Genomic DNA, 19,877 nt, shown 5'->3' with positions numbered 1-19,877 from the left:
TGAGATCTTTGCTTAGGGCTGAAACGATTAATAGTGATTAATTGATTATTAAAATAATTGTCAACCAACTTTGTCATCAATTAATCGCTCACTGAAGTAAACAGACTCAGACTAGCTGAAAGAGCAAAGAGTTGAAATCCATCCAACTATTAATCAGTTTAAGTTTTTCACACTTTTAGCTGCAGATGCATCTTTTACTACAAAACATCAAAGTTCACAAAAATAATGAAATGTCATTGAAATTTAGTCAATAAAATGTTTACTTTCCAACTAAATTATTTGTTTATTTACATTTTGAATGTGTTTCTAATATTGCATAAAGAATGCTGAAGTGGTTTAGCAGAATGTACCAGACTTTCTTGTCCGGTTCGCCGATTAATCATCAGAATATTTGATTATTTGTCAACTTAGCCACCCGGCTGTAATCCCAATGTTTATTAAATCGTCCCATAATTAAAGAGAAACTTGCAGCGGTTTCAGTTTGTCGTGTTTTCGTTCACCGAGCGGTTCGGGTTCCAGAACCAGCGCCTCCTTCCTGCAGCCGGAGGCGACAGACGCAGCGAGACGGCCGCCGGCTACAGCGCCACCCTCAGGCCGACTCCAACACGTTGTAACCCTGACCTCTCACTTCCAGTCTGTCAGCAGGTCAACTGCTGCTTGTTCCTCCAACCTGACAGTTTACACTGGGCCTGAGGCTGCAACACACACACACACGCACACACACACACACACACACACACACACACACACACACACACACACACACACACTCACGCTTGTCTCACTTTCTCTCTTGCTTCTCAAACACTCAGAAAAGAAAAATACACAGCAGCCAGAAAAACTTGGAGGAATCTGCTGAGTGGCTGGTTCTGCAACCCAACCCGTGCAGCCCGGACCGCTCAGTTCTGAGAACTCTCACCGACACGCGAAGCCTGGTCACCATGTTTCAGGAAAACACTGGGGGAGAAATGTGAATGTTCTCTGAGCTCCTCTTCTGCAGCAGCTGTAATTGCTGGTTTTATTGTTCGACGTTTCTTTTCTTCTCTCTGCAGCACCTGGCGCCGTCTACCTGGAGGAAAAACCCCGGACGGCCCGAACCAGACCAACAAGACCCAAACAAGACCCAAACAAGGCCTAACAAGACCACCAAGACCAGAACAAGACCCAAATAAGACCAGAAGAAGACCACCAAGACCAGAACAAGACCCCAACAAAACCAACAAGACCCAAACAAGACCCGAAGAAGACCAACAAGACCCAAACAAGACCACCAAGACCAGAACAAGACCCAAACAAGACCAGAAGACCAACAAGACCCAAACAAGACCCAAAGAAGACCAACAAAACCACCCAGACCGAAACAAGACCCAAACAAAACCACCAAGACCCAAACCAGACCACCAAGACCCAAACCAGACCAACAAGACCCAAACAAGACCCAAACACCTCGCTCACTTTTCAAATTAAGAGCACAGAATAACTTCATGATTGAATTTAAAGTAACATTTCTGAAACAGGAGCTGGTTTAAGTGAATAATTTCTTAATTTGGAATAAAAAGTTCTAGTTCTGTTGGCAGATTATTTCTCTTATAGCAACACTTTTTCTCTTGATTTTTTATAGAATTTTTTTCTTTATTTCATTAAGATTTTATATTTACAATTTTCTTATGTTGTCTTTTTGTCTGTCAGTTTATATATACTTTTATTTCTTTTCATTTTATTTGTACATAAAGTATTTTATTGTTTTTTTTTATTTAAATTTTTTTTTTTACTTTTTCTTTCATCCCTAGAAATATTTTTTTATGCATTTTTTTTGTTTTCTTTGGAAAAACCAAATAATTTCTTTTAATTTATTTATTTGATTTTTAGAGTAAGAATTTTCTAAATTAATTTTATTTTTATTTACTTTTCTCTAATAGGAAGTTTTTCTTTTTCCTTTATTTTATAGAAATTCTGAATTTTTCTTTTCATTATCATTCTTTATTAGGATTTTATTCCTTTTTCTTTTTTACAAGATTTTTTTCCTATTTTTTCTATAATCTTTTCTTGATTTACAGTAAGAATTTGTTTTAATATTTTTGCATTGCCATTGTGAGAATTTTATTTGTTTTAAATTTTTTGTATTTGTCTTTATTTTTTTTATTCTTAATTTCCTCTGTTCTATTTATATTCTAACAATTTTAAACTATTCTTACTTTTCTAAACAGGCTGATATGAAGGATTTATTCCTCTTTAGTTTATTATTCCACCCTGAAAGCCAAATAAACGTTTATTTCTTTTTGCAATATCTTGGAACATTTACAGAAATAAATGTTTGAAGGTTTCAGAGAGAAGATTTTTTTTTTCAACTTCTGAAAATCCTGACACTGATTAAGGAAAAAACAGGAAGCAAAGATGCAGAAACCGAATCAAAGCGTCCGAAGCTAAACTGGTATTAGCTTAAATAGCTAGCTAACGGACTAGCGCTGCTAGCATGCTGCTAACCAAACATGCCGCTTCTGGTCCGGCTGCATGTGGACCAGCAGGTGCTGAGGAAACCTGAGCCGGGTCAGATTGGGTTTTCAGTCACCAGCTGTGGATCCGTCTCAGCAGGAACCAGAGGTGGGGACTCGAGTCACATGACTTGGACTCGAGTCAGACTCAAGTCGTTAAAATCATGACTTGAGACTTGACTTGAAAAAATGCTCAAAGACTCGGACTTGACTTTGACTTTCATGCCATTGACTTGGGACTTGACTCGACTTGAAGCTGTTTACTTGAAAAGACTTGATATTTTTTACTCAAAGTCTTAAAATTTAAAACACATTATTTATAAAGTGGCGTCATTAATTAATTTCACTCATTCCGTATCAATATGCGCAGACCGTCACTATGGTTTTCCTCTCTCCTTATGTATGTATGTGTACGTAGCTGCAGCACAACCAATCAAATTAACAGGATTTGGACGTTTAAAAAAACGCGGCAAAGCTACAGAGCTCAGGGAACGAAATACGAAATAACCGCTCGAATATGCTTCCGCGAGTAATTTCTTTTGGCTACGTAGGTTATGAACTTTCGACTAAAAAACGAACTGCAACTTGTAAAACATGCAAGAAGAGAATATCGGATGGAGATGCCACGACGTCCAACTTTGTCCGGCATTTGAAGCTTCACAAAGATCGGTAGGTGGCACTTTTCTTTTGCTGTAAGATAGCTGACTTTAGCTAACTTCGTGTTAGCATGTGTACTCCGGGTTAAATTGGTGATTATTTACCATAAATCCGGTCCTTCAAATGCCTCCACAAATAATGTGCACCGTGTTAGCTCAGGAAGCCGGTGGATAGTGAGCGGGGCTCCGGAACAGAAAGCAGATTCTGGACCTGAACACAGGGAACAGAGTCTCTCTGTCCCATCATGATGATGAGCCGGGTCTAGTATCATCTAAGGATGGTTGGTGTATTTGAAGACATCTACGTTGGGAAATTATATTGACAATATATTGTTTACTGCAGTCAGTGCATTAAGTCAACTGTTTTTGACTTAATGCACTGACCGGCGTGACTGTCACATGTCGCACAGAACCCATTTCCAAGTAGTATAGCTTTGCTGGGGGAAAAAAAAAAAAAAAAAGACCAAATACAGTGACTGTCCCAAATAAATTTTGTGTTTAGAATATCTGTCCCATATTTACGGAGGACTGAAACTAACATACTTAGAAATAAAAGCAGAAAAATAAATGCACCAGACCTTCCTGAGTTTACTTGTGATAACTTCATTTATACTTATTTTATTTTTTGAAAACTATGATTGTTGTAGTGTTGATGTTTATTTATGAATAGAAGGAGTAAACTAAAGTCAAATGTAATTCATGAAAGGCGGTAATTTATTTTCTGACATCTGTTTACTTCTGACAGATTTGAAGAATACCAGATGAATAAGAGGATCACAAATGAACCTCAAATACATATTTTAAAAAGAGCAAATGGTCTAATATTTGAATTTTATGTATAATTGCAAATTATTAAAAATAAATAAATAAAAACGACTCGAAATGACTTGAAATTAAAGGTTCCTGACTTGAGACATGACTCGACTTTTGCCTGTTTTTACTTGAGACTTGACTCGGACTTGAGGACAGAGACTTGAGACTTACTTGAGACTTGCAACACAGTGACTTGGTCACACCTCTGGCAGGAACCCACTGAACCACACACCACTGGGTTCTGTGGTTCCACTGGTTTCCAGTCAAAATGACCGCAGCAGAAACCGCTACCTGTTTAGATAAGCAGCCGACGCTGTTACTCATTAACACTGATAACACACACACACACACCCCCCCACACACACACAAACACGCACACACACACACACACACACACACCCACACACACACAGAGGAGGATATTTGGTGTTTGGGAGTCACTATACAGATGAGGAAGCGACTCAATCATCGTTTCTAGGGGAATATTTAACTGCAACACCGCCACACGCATGAGGCGGATTATAGAGACGCACTAATCAGAGATCAGATTGTCATGATGACATCAGAACATGTTTATTCCCCTTTTAATGTTTTTTTTACAGTTTGTAGCTTTAATAAAAAATATTTGTTGAAACTGTGTCAGTTTGGTATCAGAATGAAAATCTCAGAAATTTGATTCTTTCTGAAATCTGTTATTCTTTTTCCAAAGGATAACTAGAAACAACCAATAAAGCAAGGAGGCGGGTCCTTCGCTCTCTGTAGCGCTGCAGCTAGAGTAGCATGTTTTGAATGCTAAGGCTAGTTAGCATAGCCACCGAGGGCCGTGGATAAATGGTTTTTCTGTAACTGTAAGTCATTTCTCGGCGCATTTAGCAGCGTGTTCACAAGGAACCCTAAATATAAATCAATAAAATGTTGAACCATTTTGGTTTATCGTATTAAGTTTTTACTTCAGGATTAGATTTAAACTGTTTTCTTCCAAATATTTTTCTGTGGATTCAGACCAGAGGAAACTGGGAGTTTGTTCCCATTTCTTCCAGTTGGGTTTTGTAAAATATGATTCACTTTTTGTGTTCAAGCTTAAAGAAAGAAGCTGCAGGGTTAATTTATTTCACTTATTTGACTAATTCATCAGAAATCTACTTTATCAGCCTCTGTATTACAAATATTCATACCTGAAACTGATAAATTTTTTATTTAATTGGTTTTAATTACGTTTCCTCTTTAACTGATGCTGAGAAAAAATTCAAACCTGAAACAAAAATAAAATCTCCATCTCGATCCTCCTCTTCCTGTACTTCCTCCTCCTCCACCAGCGAGTGTTCTGGTTCACTGGGTGGGGAGTCAAACATTCCAGGCATGCACACACCCACACACACACACACACACATGCACACCCCCACATGCACACACACCCGCACACACACACATGCGCACACGTGCCCCACTCCCACATTCCACACCAATCTTCAGCCGTGACTAAGTCCATTTGTTCAGCTCTGGTCACTGTCTTAGTCTCCTGTGTGTGTGGGTGTGTGTGTGTGTGTGTGTGTGAGTGAGTGTGACATGCTAATCCACATGCTCATTTAATCTCAAATATCTCTCAATGAAGAAGCAGGGAAATCCTCCATGAATATGTCCTTTCTGCTATGCCAGGGGTGTCAAACTCCAGTCCTCAAGGGCCGGTGTCCTGCAACTTTTAGATGTGCCTCTGCTGCACCACACCTGAATAGAATAATTAGGTCATTAGCAAGGCTCTGGAGAACTGATCTACACAAGGAGGAGGTAATTAAACCATTTCATTCCAGTGTTTTGTACCTGTGGCACATCTAAAAACTGCAGGACTGCGGCCCTCGAGGCCTGGAGTTTGACACCTGTGTGCTATGCTAACGCTAAACCACTAAATACATAAAAATATTAGCAAAAGCTAACACTAAGCGGCAAAACACAAAAGAATTACCAGAAGCTAACGCTAAACCACTAGCCAGAAAATAAACTATCTAAAGCTAATGCTAAAGCAATAAACATAAAAAATAATACTAAACCCCCATTAAAAAAAATCTGCAGATGCTAATACTAAACCACCAAACCAAAAAAAGATTAGAAAAGCTAACGCTAAACCGTTAAACACATAAAACAATAAATGGAAGCTAACGCTAACCATTAGGTCGACCGTTTCTCATCTTCATCTCCTTCCTGGTCTGAGACTCGCTAACAGTCTTCAGTTTCTGATTCTGTTGCATTTCATCACTTTAAAGTTTTATGAACATGACAAGCAAAGAGGAAAACATGATGAGACATAAATTCATTAAGTCACAAAAATGGGGAACATTTTACACCAGTGACTGACTTAAAAGGCTCAAAACGGCAGCCATCTTGAGAAAGGTCAGTCATCCTGAAATTCAAGTGGCTGTTGGGAAATATGAAAAACCTCCAACCTGAGTGGTTAGCATGCTAATGTTAGTTTGTTTCCGCATATTATTTACAGGAAAACCATAAAACAGCTAAATAATAACCAATCAGCTTCAGGCTCAGGTACGGTAGGAACTTCCTGTCAGTTTTCTTCATTTCCTGTCATCAGCGTCTCTGAGCCTGAATGAGGCGACAGCAGCTCCTCTATCACATGCTAACACAGAAACCAACAGAAACCTGGATTGTTTTTAAGCAGATGTGACCTTGAATGACCTTGTTTATCGTTCACTCCGACCTGAACGCTCCTGGAAACCGACGGAAACAACCGAGGAATCAGCCTCTGTTTTACTACCTTCATTTATTCCTCTGCAGTAAACTCTGATGGACGACATTTCTATTCCAACTCTGCAAAAACATAAAAGTATTTTTGGTCAGGTTTCTACTGCAAATATCTTATTACACTAAGATTGAAATAATTTACTTAAAATAAGCTCCTTTTCCTGGCAGAAAAGTTGTTCTTAAGTTATGTTTTTCAAGAGCACTAAGAAAACATAACATAATGAGACAACAGACCAAAACTACCTGGTAATATTTAGTGTTTTGCAGTGAACAACATGAGTCCTGTTTATATAACAGCTGTAAAATATTCCTCAGAGTATTCAGAAATAATTTATTTCACACTAAATCAAACTTCAGAATGACCAGTGATTGAACTACACCGTCTGGCCACCAGGCAGCGCTGTCGACACTCTTCAGTGCAGAAGCTGCTACTGAGAGAAGAAGACTCTCTGTGTTTAGAAAAGAAGTCAGAGAAATTCAGGCTGCCACAGAGTGAGAGAGAGCAAGACGTCCAGCAGATAACAGACAAGAATTTCAGCGTCTGACGAGAAACGGACGGAGAAACGCTGGGAGAGATTTAAAGATGGAAGTCTTTAAATTAACATATGAGTCCATGATTGATTGATTGACTGATTGATTGACGGATAGATGACCAGTGAATACATTTTATTGTTTCACCTGAAACTCATTTCCTCGTGGGGTGACATCATGGAAGCTCAACCAATCAGAGAAGAGATCAATCTGGTCCAGTTTAAACGATTCTCGTCGTTCTGAATCAATCCAGTTTCTTTTCTGAAACTGGGTTGATTCAAACTCTTCTCAAGATTTCTGTCCCTTCCCTGCAGCTGAGCGGTTAAATCCCAGAGAGCATTAGCAAAAACCTTTAGCAGAGAGTATTAGCAGAAAGCATTAGCCTTGTAGGTAGCGATGCTAATTAGATGCAGAGAAAAGGCCTGTTGTGTCCCAGCGTGACGACGGTGCCAGCACAACTCAGGGATTACTCTGATAATCAGAACGCTGAGCCGGCGGTGTGAAGGGTCGAGCAGCAGGAATGATTAACGCAGCTTACTGGTCTGCTGGCCTTCCAGCTACACGTTAGCATAGCGAGGGATTAGCGTCCCCCGCTTTCACTGGAGATCGGACCCGGTATCTGTTTTTATAACCTTTTACAGATCTGGTCAGTGTTTGGCTTCTCGCTTTGGGAAAAAATGCCAGAAACGTCGGCCATGCTTTCCTCTGTTGCTTTTCGATTTATTTCCAGTAATCAAGTCAGAGCGAAACTTCGTAGCGTCCGCCGTGCGTCCGCTCCTCAGACGGGGAATTATTTCATAAAGTCATGAAATCAGACACTTTCACAGCCAAACAACTTCTTCACGTTGGGGAAAGTAAGAAAATTAAAATCACACATTTCTTTATAACAAATCACATTTTCTTACAAATAAATAAGACGATAGAAAATATTTTGAAAAACTGTTTTTTTTCATTTGAACTACAGAAATCCTGTTTCTGTAGTTCAAAGTGGTTTAAAAAATCTAGATTTTCTAAAACTTCAATGTTCAAAAACAGGAAGATTTATTAATCGCTAAAATGGATTTAACTCAAACATCACATTGAACACAGCTGGTTGGAACCAGTGGAGGACACCGCTAGCTAAAACGTTAGCTGTGCTAATTCTCAAGCACTAATTGTAAATATAGCCAGGCTAATGCTAAAGTGCTATATCAACATCACATTTGGGCTAAGCTAAGGCTAAAGTGCCACACAAACATGGTATTTAGCATAAGCTAATAATAAAGTGCTAAACCAAAGTGGCATTTGGCTAAATTTAATGCTAAAGTGCTACATTAGCATAGTATTCAGGGAAGCTATTAAAGATTTTTTTAAGTTGTTAAAGGAAAATCAGACCCGGCAGAGGGATCAGTCCATCTTTACAATATTAAACGCTGTGTTTTCAATCCAAATAAACCGATAAAAACAGCTTTTACAAACACATCAATGCTGCTTTGGATTAAAATAAACGAAATACAAACTGAAATGCAGATTAGCCAACAGCCAGGAAAATATTTAAAACTCTTAAGATAATAAAACATCAAATTAAACGTCAACCCTCCCAGAGCATCTTAAATGTTTTTAATCCAAATTAAATAACGTTCAGTGAGCGCAGATTGATAAAGTTAAAGAAACAAAGGAAGTGGTGGCGTTTCCGTAGCAACAGAAACAGCTGTTAGACGCTGATTTTGAGCTCTTATTGTGAAGGGAAAAGTTAGCAGCTGGTTGGACCCAACTCACATTTCTCACAGAACTCTCACACAACGCCAAGACGGACAGCTGCCGGACCCATGGCCTCCGGTTCTGTTCCTCCGGTTCTGTTCCTCTGGTTCTGTTCCTGCGGTTCTGTTTATCCGGTTCTGTTCCTCTGGTTCTGTTCCTGCGGTTCTGTTTATCCGGTTCTGTTCCTCTGGTTCTGTTCCTGCGGTTCTGTTTATCCGGTTCTGTTCCTGCGGTTCTGTTTATCCGGTTCTGTTCCTCTGGTTCTGTTTATCTGGTTCTGTTCCTCCGGTTCTGTTCCTCTGGTTCTGTTCCTCCGGTTCTGTTCCTCCGGTTCTGTTTATCCGGTTCTGTTCCTCCGGTTCTGTTTATCCGGTTCTGTTCCTCTGGTTCTGTTCCTCCGGTTCTGTTTATCCGGTTCTGTTCCTCCGGTTCTGTTTATCCGGTTCTGTTCATCCGGTTCTGTTGACTTTTATTTGGGTTTTTCTGCTTCTTCCAGGATTTCATCTCTTTACCTTCAGGACTCTGAGATCTACATGAATTTTAAAGTAATTAATTATAAAAAAGCCCGTTGGACCCGCAGCTCTGATCCGGTTTATCCAACAAAAAAATCTCCAACAGGGAAAAATAAACGGATTTTAGTCTGAAATGGGAAATGAAGGAGTTTCTATATTTTCCCCGTTTTTATCTTGTTTTCTGGATTTTCTTGGACCCAAAGAAACGCATCAAAGTGCAAAATGTTGATTAATCTCTTTATCTACGAGTTTTTTTATTAAAATTTAAATGAATTAATAAATTAATAAAGTTTTAATAAATAATAATTAAATTTCTGAGTTTATTTTTCTGTCATTTTTTAAAAACTTTTCTCCAAATTAAATACTCCAAATAAATAAACGTCCACAAAATGTTTTATTAAATGAGTAGCTTATTTTATAAATCAGTTTTATTTATTCATTTCATTAATTTATTATTATTTATTTATTAGAATGGTGTTCTACTTTTATTTTGTAAAGCCACTCTATGTATTTTGCGGACTTTTATTTTTTAGAGTGTTTTTTAATTCAGCGTCTTTTTATTTCTGTCTTGTCAGAGACGTCTGCATGACGGTGGCAGCTGAAATAAACCAGGAAATAAATAATACAAACCCAAAATAAATACTTTTTTTTTTTAATGGTCGATTCTGGCCTCTGACTGTAGATTGATTGATTTTTAGACATGAATAAAACTGTTTGTTGTTGCATTTTTATTTTCTCTGCTCAATAATAAACTGAAAAATGTATTTTATTGAAATCAACAAAAAGTCATATTTCTCCAGAAAGCGGATCAGTAAATCATCGTAGCAGAAGACGCTAGCACAGGACAAGTTTCAAAACTCTGGGGTTGATTGTTTTATTTCTTTTGAGTGAAAGTAATTTAAGATAAATGCAGAAATATTTTCTGTAAAAAAGTTTTCTCTAAAAGAAGGAAGTCTCTGAGGCCAGCGGCCGCCCAAAGTCCTGCAGAGGACCCCTAGTGGCCCCTGGACCGCCGTTTGGACACCCCTGCTCCGAACCACTTCAGTCCTTCTGATGAACCTCAGAATAAAGACGGAGCGAAACAACCCGGCAGACCGGCCAATCGATCGATTGGCAGACCGACCGACCGGCAGACCGACTGTTCTCTTCATGATGAGACTCATGAATCTCAGGTTTGGTTCTGAAAAACAGTAAACGGAAAAATGCATCGCAGTATTCTGAACATGTCGGGACGAAGGCGGAGAAACGTGATACTGATGAATTACAAGCAGCAGGAATTGCCTCCAAACCTCCTTTAATATTCCTGCTGACTAAATATGGATGTTTGAAATCTGTAAACTCCATTTTAAGGATTAAATGTGCTGCAGGTTCATAAAATGGACGAGCGACACTGCAAAGACACAAAATCTTACCAAGTATTCACGTCTAATTTCTTTGTATGGAGAGAAATTGGTGCCAATATTATTGCAAGAAACAAACGCATGGAAAGAAATGCATTTTAACAATGAAACTTTGAACATTTTGTGATAACAATAAATACATTTAGTATTTTACAATGTTTGGGGAGTACTTGAACCTCATTTATAAAGTTTGCTATTTTTTCTAATTATTATTATTATTATTATTTTTTAACCAGATTTCAGTTTTAAATAATTAAAAACATTTTTAAGGTTTTACTAATGGATTTTTATGTTTTTTTAAATCGCGTTTTCCTGATTCCGTTTCACACCTTTGGGGGCGGGACTTCCTCTGAAGTCCCAGCCAGAAGATGCATTTCTATTGGTCAATGTGAAATGCTTTTTTTTTCTAATTAAAATTTTTTGAACATGTTCTTTGTTCTAAAAATGTTGGAACAAATTTCTCTTCTTACTATTGCAAACGTCTAAGTTAGGCCTGTCACGATAGCAAATTTTGCTCAGCGATTAATTGTCTCAAAAATTATTGCGATAAACGATAATATTGTTTGAAGACCTTTTTACACTGATTTAATGGAAATGACGTAATAATGCATGCGATTTCCTGCCAAAGATAGATACACTTTATTTTCAAAAGAATATTTAACACTGGAGCTGATAAACAAAATAAACAAAACAACCAAAAACAAAAATAAAATGGATTCTCAGTCTCCATTAACAAAAAATGTACTGGAAAAAAAAACTAAACAACATAAAGCCAAAGTGGAAATAAATACTGCATTCAACCAAAAGAGTGCAGATTATGAAGTCTGTATATTATGTTGCCCTTCAGTAATAATTAGATTTAAATAGAGAAGATGGGCACATCGACTACCTGATGCAATAGTTCACACTACATGATTTTTTGCTCCTATTTTTCCCCTTACAACAATCTTAAATCGTTGATCTTTCTAAGATTGTGTGGTGTGTTATGGTAGATCTTCGTTTCCGCTCTGATCTAAATCAGGATTTTTTCCTGACTGGGATCTTTAACGCAGCCTGTTGAATGTGACAGGCAGCCAATCAGAAAGCGGGGATTCTCCTCTATGCTTTCTGAGGGTAAATTACGGAGGGGAATCCCAAACAGCTGACACGGCGCAACCCGAAGTCCAGTGGACATTGGAGATGATATGTGGAAACAACATTAATGTTTATTCAACATGCAAAGAATATAGAAATGACAAGAGGAGGAGTTGGAGCGAAATTGCTACCGCAGTTGATAAACCCGGTAACTTTTCGTAAATAGGTTCTAATGATTTTCATTCGGTCAGGACTTTACGCTGACACTAGCCACATGCATTGCAGGTAGATTGTAGTAAAGCATTGATTAATGCCTGGTTTTAAAATTAGTTCACTGAACTTGTAGCCATTATTTTGTGCCCATTGTTGGACACCACATGGCCGAACCGAACCCGATCGAACCGTTATACCTAGGATTTCTGTCGGCTAATGTGTGGTCTGTCAGGTTTTGAAAATGGGCCGACAATCGGCCGACAGCTCTAAGATCGTGTCGTCTGCGCTGGGCTTTACACTAAGGAAATGAGGAAGGGAGGAGTCAGTGGAGAGCACCGGAGTTGAGCCTTTTTTCATTCGGTGTCATCAACAGAAAGAGAAAAAGGCCGGAAGAGACGATAATGCTGATAATTAAAATGACGTCGATAGTTTTAATTTATCGTACGATTAATTGATTTATCGTTTATCGCGACAGGCCTAGTCTAAATACACTTCAAATCAAACAAAACTAACTTAAAAGTAACTTTTCAGCAAAATATAGGAGTTAATTTTGAGTCAATAATTTGTTCATATTGATTTTAGTGATGACGGGTCAAATCAAAGTGAGAAAAGAAAGTTTTCAGCAGCCGGTCTGATAACATCTGGATGGAGGAGGTTTCTCAGAGCTGAAGAGGTTAAAGTCATCGGTGGTGTTATCTCCTCCACTGCTTTTCTTCCTGCTGTGCAAACATCGGCGGCCCCCCGCAGAGCCAGACGACCCTGACGGCCCCATTAGTGGAGCCAGAGCAAACAGGGACTCGGCCTAAACGGGTCTATAGGAGGCAGCGTTAGCAGGGCAGTAAAACTGTGACGGCGGCGGTAAAACAGGAAGGCAGCAGGAGCAGAACCGTCTGGTTCAGACGCACCGGGACATCCGACAGCATGAAGACGGACCGCTCCGTCCCACGCTGCGTCCCGTTCAGGGCGGCCATGTTGGGCCCAGACTCAAAAAGTCGAACCGGATCCGACTGAAGCCTCAATTCGGTACGAGCGAAACAGAACAGAACCAATCAGAGACCGCCTCGACTCGACCCGGCTCTGGTCCGCCTAACCCTAACCCAACCCGCTGAAGGGAGGAGCTATCTGTTAGCTAAAATGACCTCTGACCCCTGTGGCAGCAGCAGAGCGACACCTCCGGCGCGTCGGAGGGAATTTACAGCAGAAGGCGTTTCCTGACGTTCGTCGTTTGTTCGTTTGTTCGTCGTTCGGAGCGTCGGTCTGCAGTTCGTCGAGTCGACATGTCCTCCATTGTCAGCCAGACAGAAAACTAAAACTTTCCAATTCATCAATCAATAATTAATCATCTGACTGAGATGAGGATCAGAGAGATTTTAAATCTGTACTTCAAAGAGATCAAAGTCTTTATTTGGGTAAAAACAGGATTTACTGTGGAGCTCAGTAACTATTTTAAAAACAAAATCATCATTTTATTGTGAAATGAAAATATTTCTGAATATTTGGCAACATTTTTCATCAGCTTGAGTATTTTAGTAACAATAATTATACATTATGTGTGAGAAATCAGAGCTGCTAGTTCAACCGGCTGGTTAAATGTTCTACTGATATGCAGAGTGTAAAAACAGAAACGGAGAAACGACTGGAATCAGAATCACTACAAAACAAATTTTTCAAAAATACATTTTCTAAATTTCTAACTTTTGTTTGGCTTCATAAATTAAACTCAAATGGACGCGCTGATCCTGAACGCAACGTTAAATCTGGAAAAAAGAAACTAAAATCTGCAGGAATCTGTTGGCTTTGATTCATTTTTCTCCATATTTTCTTTATCAGCAAAGATAAACAGAGGAAACAGATGAAGATCAGAACAGAGTGAAAGAATGAAACAGATATAAAAACCAACATGATGAGAAATCAGAAACGGCTGAAATCTGTGTTAGTGCAAAACAAACTTAGATGCACAACTAGTGCTGCCTTCAGTTTCAGATTGTTGAATGGCACATTTCTCAAAAGTCTGCCTGACGCTCCGCCTGACGCTCCGCCTGACGCCTGACGCTCCGCCTGACGCTCCACGCTCCGCCTGACGCTCCACCTAACGCTCCACCTGACGCCTCACGCTCCGCATGATGCTCCACCTGACACTCCACCTGACGCTCCGCCTGACGCTCCCCCTGACGCCTGACGCTCCGCCTGACGCTCCGCCTGACGCTCCGCCTGACGCCTGACGCTCCACCTGACGCCTGACGCTCCGCCTGACGCCTGATGCTCCGCCTGACGCTCCGCCTGACGCCTGACGCTCCGCCTGACGCCTGACGCTCCGCCTGACGCTCCGCCTGGCGCTCCACCTGACGCTCCACCTGACGCTCCACCTGACGCCTGACGCTCCGCCTGACGCCTGATGCTCCGCCTGACGCTCCGCCTGACGCCTGACGCTCCGCCTGACGCCTGACGCTCCGCCTGACGCTCCACCTGACGCTCCACCTGACGCCTCACGCTCCGCATGATGCTCCACCTGACGCCTGACACTCCACCTGATGCTCCACCTGACGCTCCGCCTGACGCTCCACCTGACGCCTGACGCTCCGCCTGACGCATGACGCTCCGCCTGACGCTCCGCCTGATGCTCCGCCTGACGCCTGACGCTCCGCCTGACGCTCCACCTGACGCTCCACCTGACGCCTCACGCTCCGCATGATGCTCCACCTGACACTCCACCTGATGCTCCGCCTGACGCTCCGCCTGACGCTCCGCCTGACGCTCCACCTGACGCCTGACGCTCCGCCTGACGCCTGACGCTCCACCTGACGCCTGACGCTCCGCCTGACGCTCCCCCTGACGCTCCGCCTGACGCTCCGCCTGACGCTCCACCTGACGCCTGACGCTCCGCCTGACGCTCCACCTGACGCCTGACGCTCCGCCTGACGCTCCACCTGACGCCTGACGCTCCGCCTGACGCTCCGCCTGACGCTCCACCTGACGCCTGACGCTCCGCCTGACGCTCCACCTGACGCCTGACGCTCCGCCTGACGCTGACGCTCCGCCTGACGCCTGACGCTCCGCCTGGCGCTCCACCTGACGCTCCACCTGACGCCTCACGCTCCGCATGATGCTCCACCTGACGCCTGACACTCCACCTGATGCTCCACCTGACGCTCCACCTGACGCTCCGCCTGACGCTCCGCCTGACGCTCCACCTGACGCTCCACCTGATGCCTGACGCTCCGCCTGACGCCTGACGCTCCGCCTGACGCTCCACCTAACGCTCCACCTGACGCCTCACGCTCCGCATGATGCTCCACCTGACACTCCACCTGACGCCTGACGCTCCGCCTGACGCCTGATGCTCCGCCTGATGCTCCACCTGACGCCTGACGCTCCGCCTGACGCCTGACGCTCCACCTGACGCTCCGCCTGACGCTCCGCCTGACGCCTGACGCTCCGCCTGACGCCTGACGCTCCACCTGACGCTCCGCCTGACGCTCCGCCTGACGCTCCCCCTGACGCCTGACGCTCCGCCTGACGCCTGACGCTCCGCCTGACGCCTGACGCTCCGCCTGACGCCTGACGCTCCGCCTGGCGCTCCACCTGACGCCTCACGCTCCGCATGATGCGCCACCTGACGCCTGACACTCCACCTGATGCTCCACCTGACGCTCCACCTGACGCTCCGCCTGACGCTCCACCTGACGCCTGACGCTCCGCCTGACGCTCCGCCTGACGCATGACGCTCCGCCTGACGCTCCGCCTGACGCCTGACGCTCCGCCTGACGCCTCACGCTCCGCATGATGCTCCACCTGACACTCCACCTGACGCTCCGCCTGACGCCTGACGCTCCGTCTGACGCCTGACGCTCCGCCTGACGCCTGACGCTCCGCCTGACGCTCCACCTGACGCCTGACGCTCCGCCTGACGCTCCGCCTGACGCTCCACCTGACGCCTGACGCTCCGCCTGACGCTCCCCCTGACGCTCCACCTGACGCTCCGCCTGACGCTCCACCTGACGCCTGACGCTCCGCCTGACGCTCCGCCTGACGCTCCACCTGACGCCTCACGCTCCGCATGATGCTCCACCTGACGCCTGACGCTCCGCCTGACGCCTGACGCTCCGCCTGACGCTCCGCCTGACGCTCCACCTAACGCTCCACCTGACGCCTCACGCTCCGCCTGACGCTCCGCCTGACGCCTGACGCTCCGCCTGACGCTCCACCTAACGCTCCACCTGACGCCTCACGCTCCGCATGATGCTCCACCTGACGCCTGACGCTCCGCCTGACGCTCCGCCTGACGCTCCACCTGACGCCTGACGCTCCGCCTGATGCCTGACGCTCCGTCTGACGCTCCGCCTGACGCTCCCCCTGACGCCTGACGCTCCGCCTGACGCCTGACGCTCCGCCTGACGCTCCACCTAACGCTCCACCTGACGCCTCACGCTCCGCATGATGCTCCACCTGACGCCTGACGCTCCGCCTGACGCCTGACGCTCCACCTGACGCCTGACGCTCCGCCTGACGCTCCGCCTGGCGCTCCACCTGACGCTCCACCTGACGCCTCACGCTCCGCATGATGCTCCACCTGACGCTCCACCTGACGCTCCGCCTGACGCTCCACCTGACGCTCCACCTGACGCCTGACGCTCCGCCTGACGCTCCGCCTGACGCATGACGCTCCGCCTGACGCTCCGCCTGACGCCTGACGCTCCGCCTGACGCTCCACCTGACGCCTGACGCTGACGCTCCGCCTGACGCCTGACGCTCCGCCTGACGCTCCACCTGACGCTCCGCCTGATGCTCCACCTGACGCTGACACTCCACCAGATGCTGATGCCTTGATGCCTGACGCTGTTGTCCTCTGTTTCAGCTGCAGATCATGCAGGAGGCAGAAAATCGAACCGAACAGCAATTAGCTGCTTGCTAATTCCTGCTGGCTAGTCTGAAGGAGCTGAGTGGGGGAGGAGTTGCGCTCTAAGGCGGGGTTAGGTCCACCCAGACATTTAGCAGGTGAATGGTTGCCATGGAGATTAAACAATTTCTCAAACATGAAAGAATCAAAGCAAACCTCCAGGTTTGTTTTTGATGAGGGAAAAACTTTATGATATGATGGAAATCTGATACCGGCCCTTTAAATGTCTACATGCTCCCACTGGCTCAGCGGGTAAGAAGTAATCAGGTTAGACAGCAGAACTACGCAGACCGTCTGTCTTCCCGGTGAAGTGTCTCCGTGTTCATGTCCTGCGGCGGACTCACCTCTGGCCGCCGATGACATCATCATCACCTCCAGCAGCAGCAGACCAATCCGCAGAACCTCCATTTTGTTTTTACGGAGAAGAGGCGAGGTGAGGTGACCTGGACGGCAGGAAGACGCAGAAGTTCATACTGATGCAGAGAAACGACATCCTGATCCAAGAAAAGGTCATCTTCCGCGTTGACCTCCGGACTTTGACCCGAACTCAGAGAACCGGAACTAAAACCTCCAGACCCGCTGCGATTTACAAAATGAACCAGGTAAAACATTCACACGGTTCCTCTTCCTAAAGCCTGCAGCACGTTACTGTAAAAATCGACCAGGTCTGAATATAATCATCAAAATTAGCATGCTAACCCCTCAGTTCGGATGGTTTCTATGTGACAGGCATTTAGCCGGCCGCCATTTTTAACCAGTTATTGCCATAAAATGTTCCTCATTTTCATGAGACGGATGAACTTTATGTGACATCAAATGTTTGTCATCAGTTAATACGACGTTAAAGTAATAATAAGAATCCGAGGACTTTGCTGTTAGTGAGTTTCACACACGAAGATGAGAGACAGACGTCGTCCTGGTTAGCGTTAGCGTCCGCTAATATTTTAAATGTGTTTATTATTTGCTTCTGCTTATTTTTTTTACGTGTTTTGAGATTTGATGTGAGCATATGATACTTTATATGTGACGCTATTGCGTTAGCGGTTTCTTACATGTTTAGCGGTTTAATGCTAGATTCAGCTAATTTCTTTGCTTAGCAGTTTAGTTTTAGCTTCTGCTAAATTTTTGTGTACTTTTGTAATTTTTTTAATGTGTTTATTGGTTTATCATTTGCTTCTGCTAATTTTTTACATGTCTAGCGGTTAAATGTTAGCTTTTGCTCATATCTCTATGTTTTAGCAGTTTAGCATTAGCAGAGCTAACATTATTGCTTAGCTTACTAAAAATGTTTTTCCTCTTTTCATTTCTGCAAGGAATAACATCAGTGACCTGAGAGGAACATTATTTTGTTATGGAGTCATTTTTGTGCTTTTTTAGCATAACTTCTATCAAAATGAATCATTTCTACTGTAGAACATATTTATCCCTTTCATGATTTTCTTTCCCTTAAAACTAAAGTAAGATGTTAGTTAAAAGCAGATTTCCTGCAGCGGAAAAGAAGCTGACATGTTAGATTCATTTTTTTAATCAGTTTTGTAAAGCAGCAGCCTGCAGACTAGTGCAGCTAATAAAAGGATAGAAGCAGAATATATTCAATAAACAATAAATTATGAACAATAAACATGTTTCCTGATGGACAACAACTAAATGTTTTCTGTGTAGCTAAATTTTATAGCATAACTGTAATAAAAGTAATTTTTTCCCACCCACCGTTTTAAATAAATAAACGGTTATCAGTTGTGTCACGTTTTAGCTTCTTTTTCTTGTAATAGTAAAAGTATAAAGAGTAAAAAGTAAAGCTTCAGAAGTTGAAGGTTTTAAAGGGTTTTAAAAGTCCGGTCAGAAGAGGCTGATGGGTTTATTACGGAGATAAATCGCCCAGATGTTCTGGAAGTAGCAGATTTATCCCGTCCACATGGCTCTCCTTACAGCAGACACTTTTAATCTTTATGCAACATAAATTCTCACCCATAACTTAGAGGAGATCCGGTGTCGGTACCGATTTTTACCAGCCTGTTGTCCAGGTTCTCTCACTGTTATTTTCAATCAGGACTAAATAAACGTTTAGATTATAGTTTCTTTATTGGTCTGACAGATAATAGAGGACATTTAGATGTCTGGGAAACTTTTCAAATTAGAATTTCATTAGGACAAATGTGTACAATCTTTATTTACAATAAACAAAGTTGGTTTCATGGAGATTATACACAAAAATGAGGCTTAATCTGCTTAATATATTTAAAATAAAGTCAGACTTACTGTAAATTTATCCGAGCAGAGCAGAAACTTTGACCTCCAACAAACTCCTCCAAACAAATCAGATTTCCAGATGGAAAAAGATGCAGAAAGTGTCTCCAGCCAGCCAACATGTGGACTTTCTCAATGACAGTCCGAGCGGAAAGCGCTCACAGAGAGCAGGCAGAGGCCCAGAAACACTCACAGAACCAGAACGGAACCAGAACGGAACCGAACTCCTCATGTATCCACAACCAAACAGCGGAACCAAGAGTCCAAACCGCCTCCAGCAGATCCGCACCGTCCAAATTTCAGCCGCAGGCGAGAAAACAAAAGTCCGTGGAGAGACCCGCCTCAGCCCGGAACTTTCCGCCAATCAGGGAGCGGCTCAATCAGAGAGCCGACCAATCAGAGAGCAGGAAGATGGAGGACGAATTTGAAGCTGTTCGGGAGGAAAAAATTAACTAAACTAAAATTAATAAATTAGATGCGAGTACTGCAGCGGAGCACGTCAGACAGGAGTTATTAAAGGGACATTCTGTTATTAAAGTAAAGGCAAGATT

The 19,877-nt window shown here is 43.4% G+C and overlaps 1 protein-coding gene across 1 annotated transcript in view; it reads right to left on the bottom strand.

Moving 5' to 3' along the window:
• Positions 1-19,624, bottom strand: part of fgfrl1a (fibroblast growth factor receptor like 1a) — a 62,530-nt gene extending 42,906 nt beyond the window's left edge. Inside the window, exons 1-2 of the mRNA XM_032555598.1 lie at positions 19,339-19,624; positions 17,424-17,522 (exon numbers count right to left, since the gene is read on the bottom strand). Coding sequence (XP_032411489.1) covers positions 17,424-17,487 — 64 coding nt within the window. The 5' untranslated portion in view covers positions 17,488-17,522; positions 19,339-19,624. The remainder of the gene's footprint in view (positions 1-17,423; positions 17,523-19,338) is intronic.
• Positions 19,625-19,877: the final 253 nt, after the last annotated feature.

This window comes from Xiphophorus hellerii, chromosome 23 (assembly GCF_003331165.1).
Source record: "Xiphophorus hellerii strain 12219 chromosome 23, Xiphophorus_hellerii-4.1, whole genome shotgun sequence".
NCBI lineage: Eukaryota > Metazoa > Chordata > Actinopteri > Cyprinodontiformes > Poeciliidae > Xiphophorus > Xiphophorus hellerii.
This window is presented reverse-complemented; position numbering and strand designations above follow the sequence as displayed.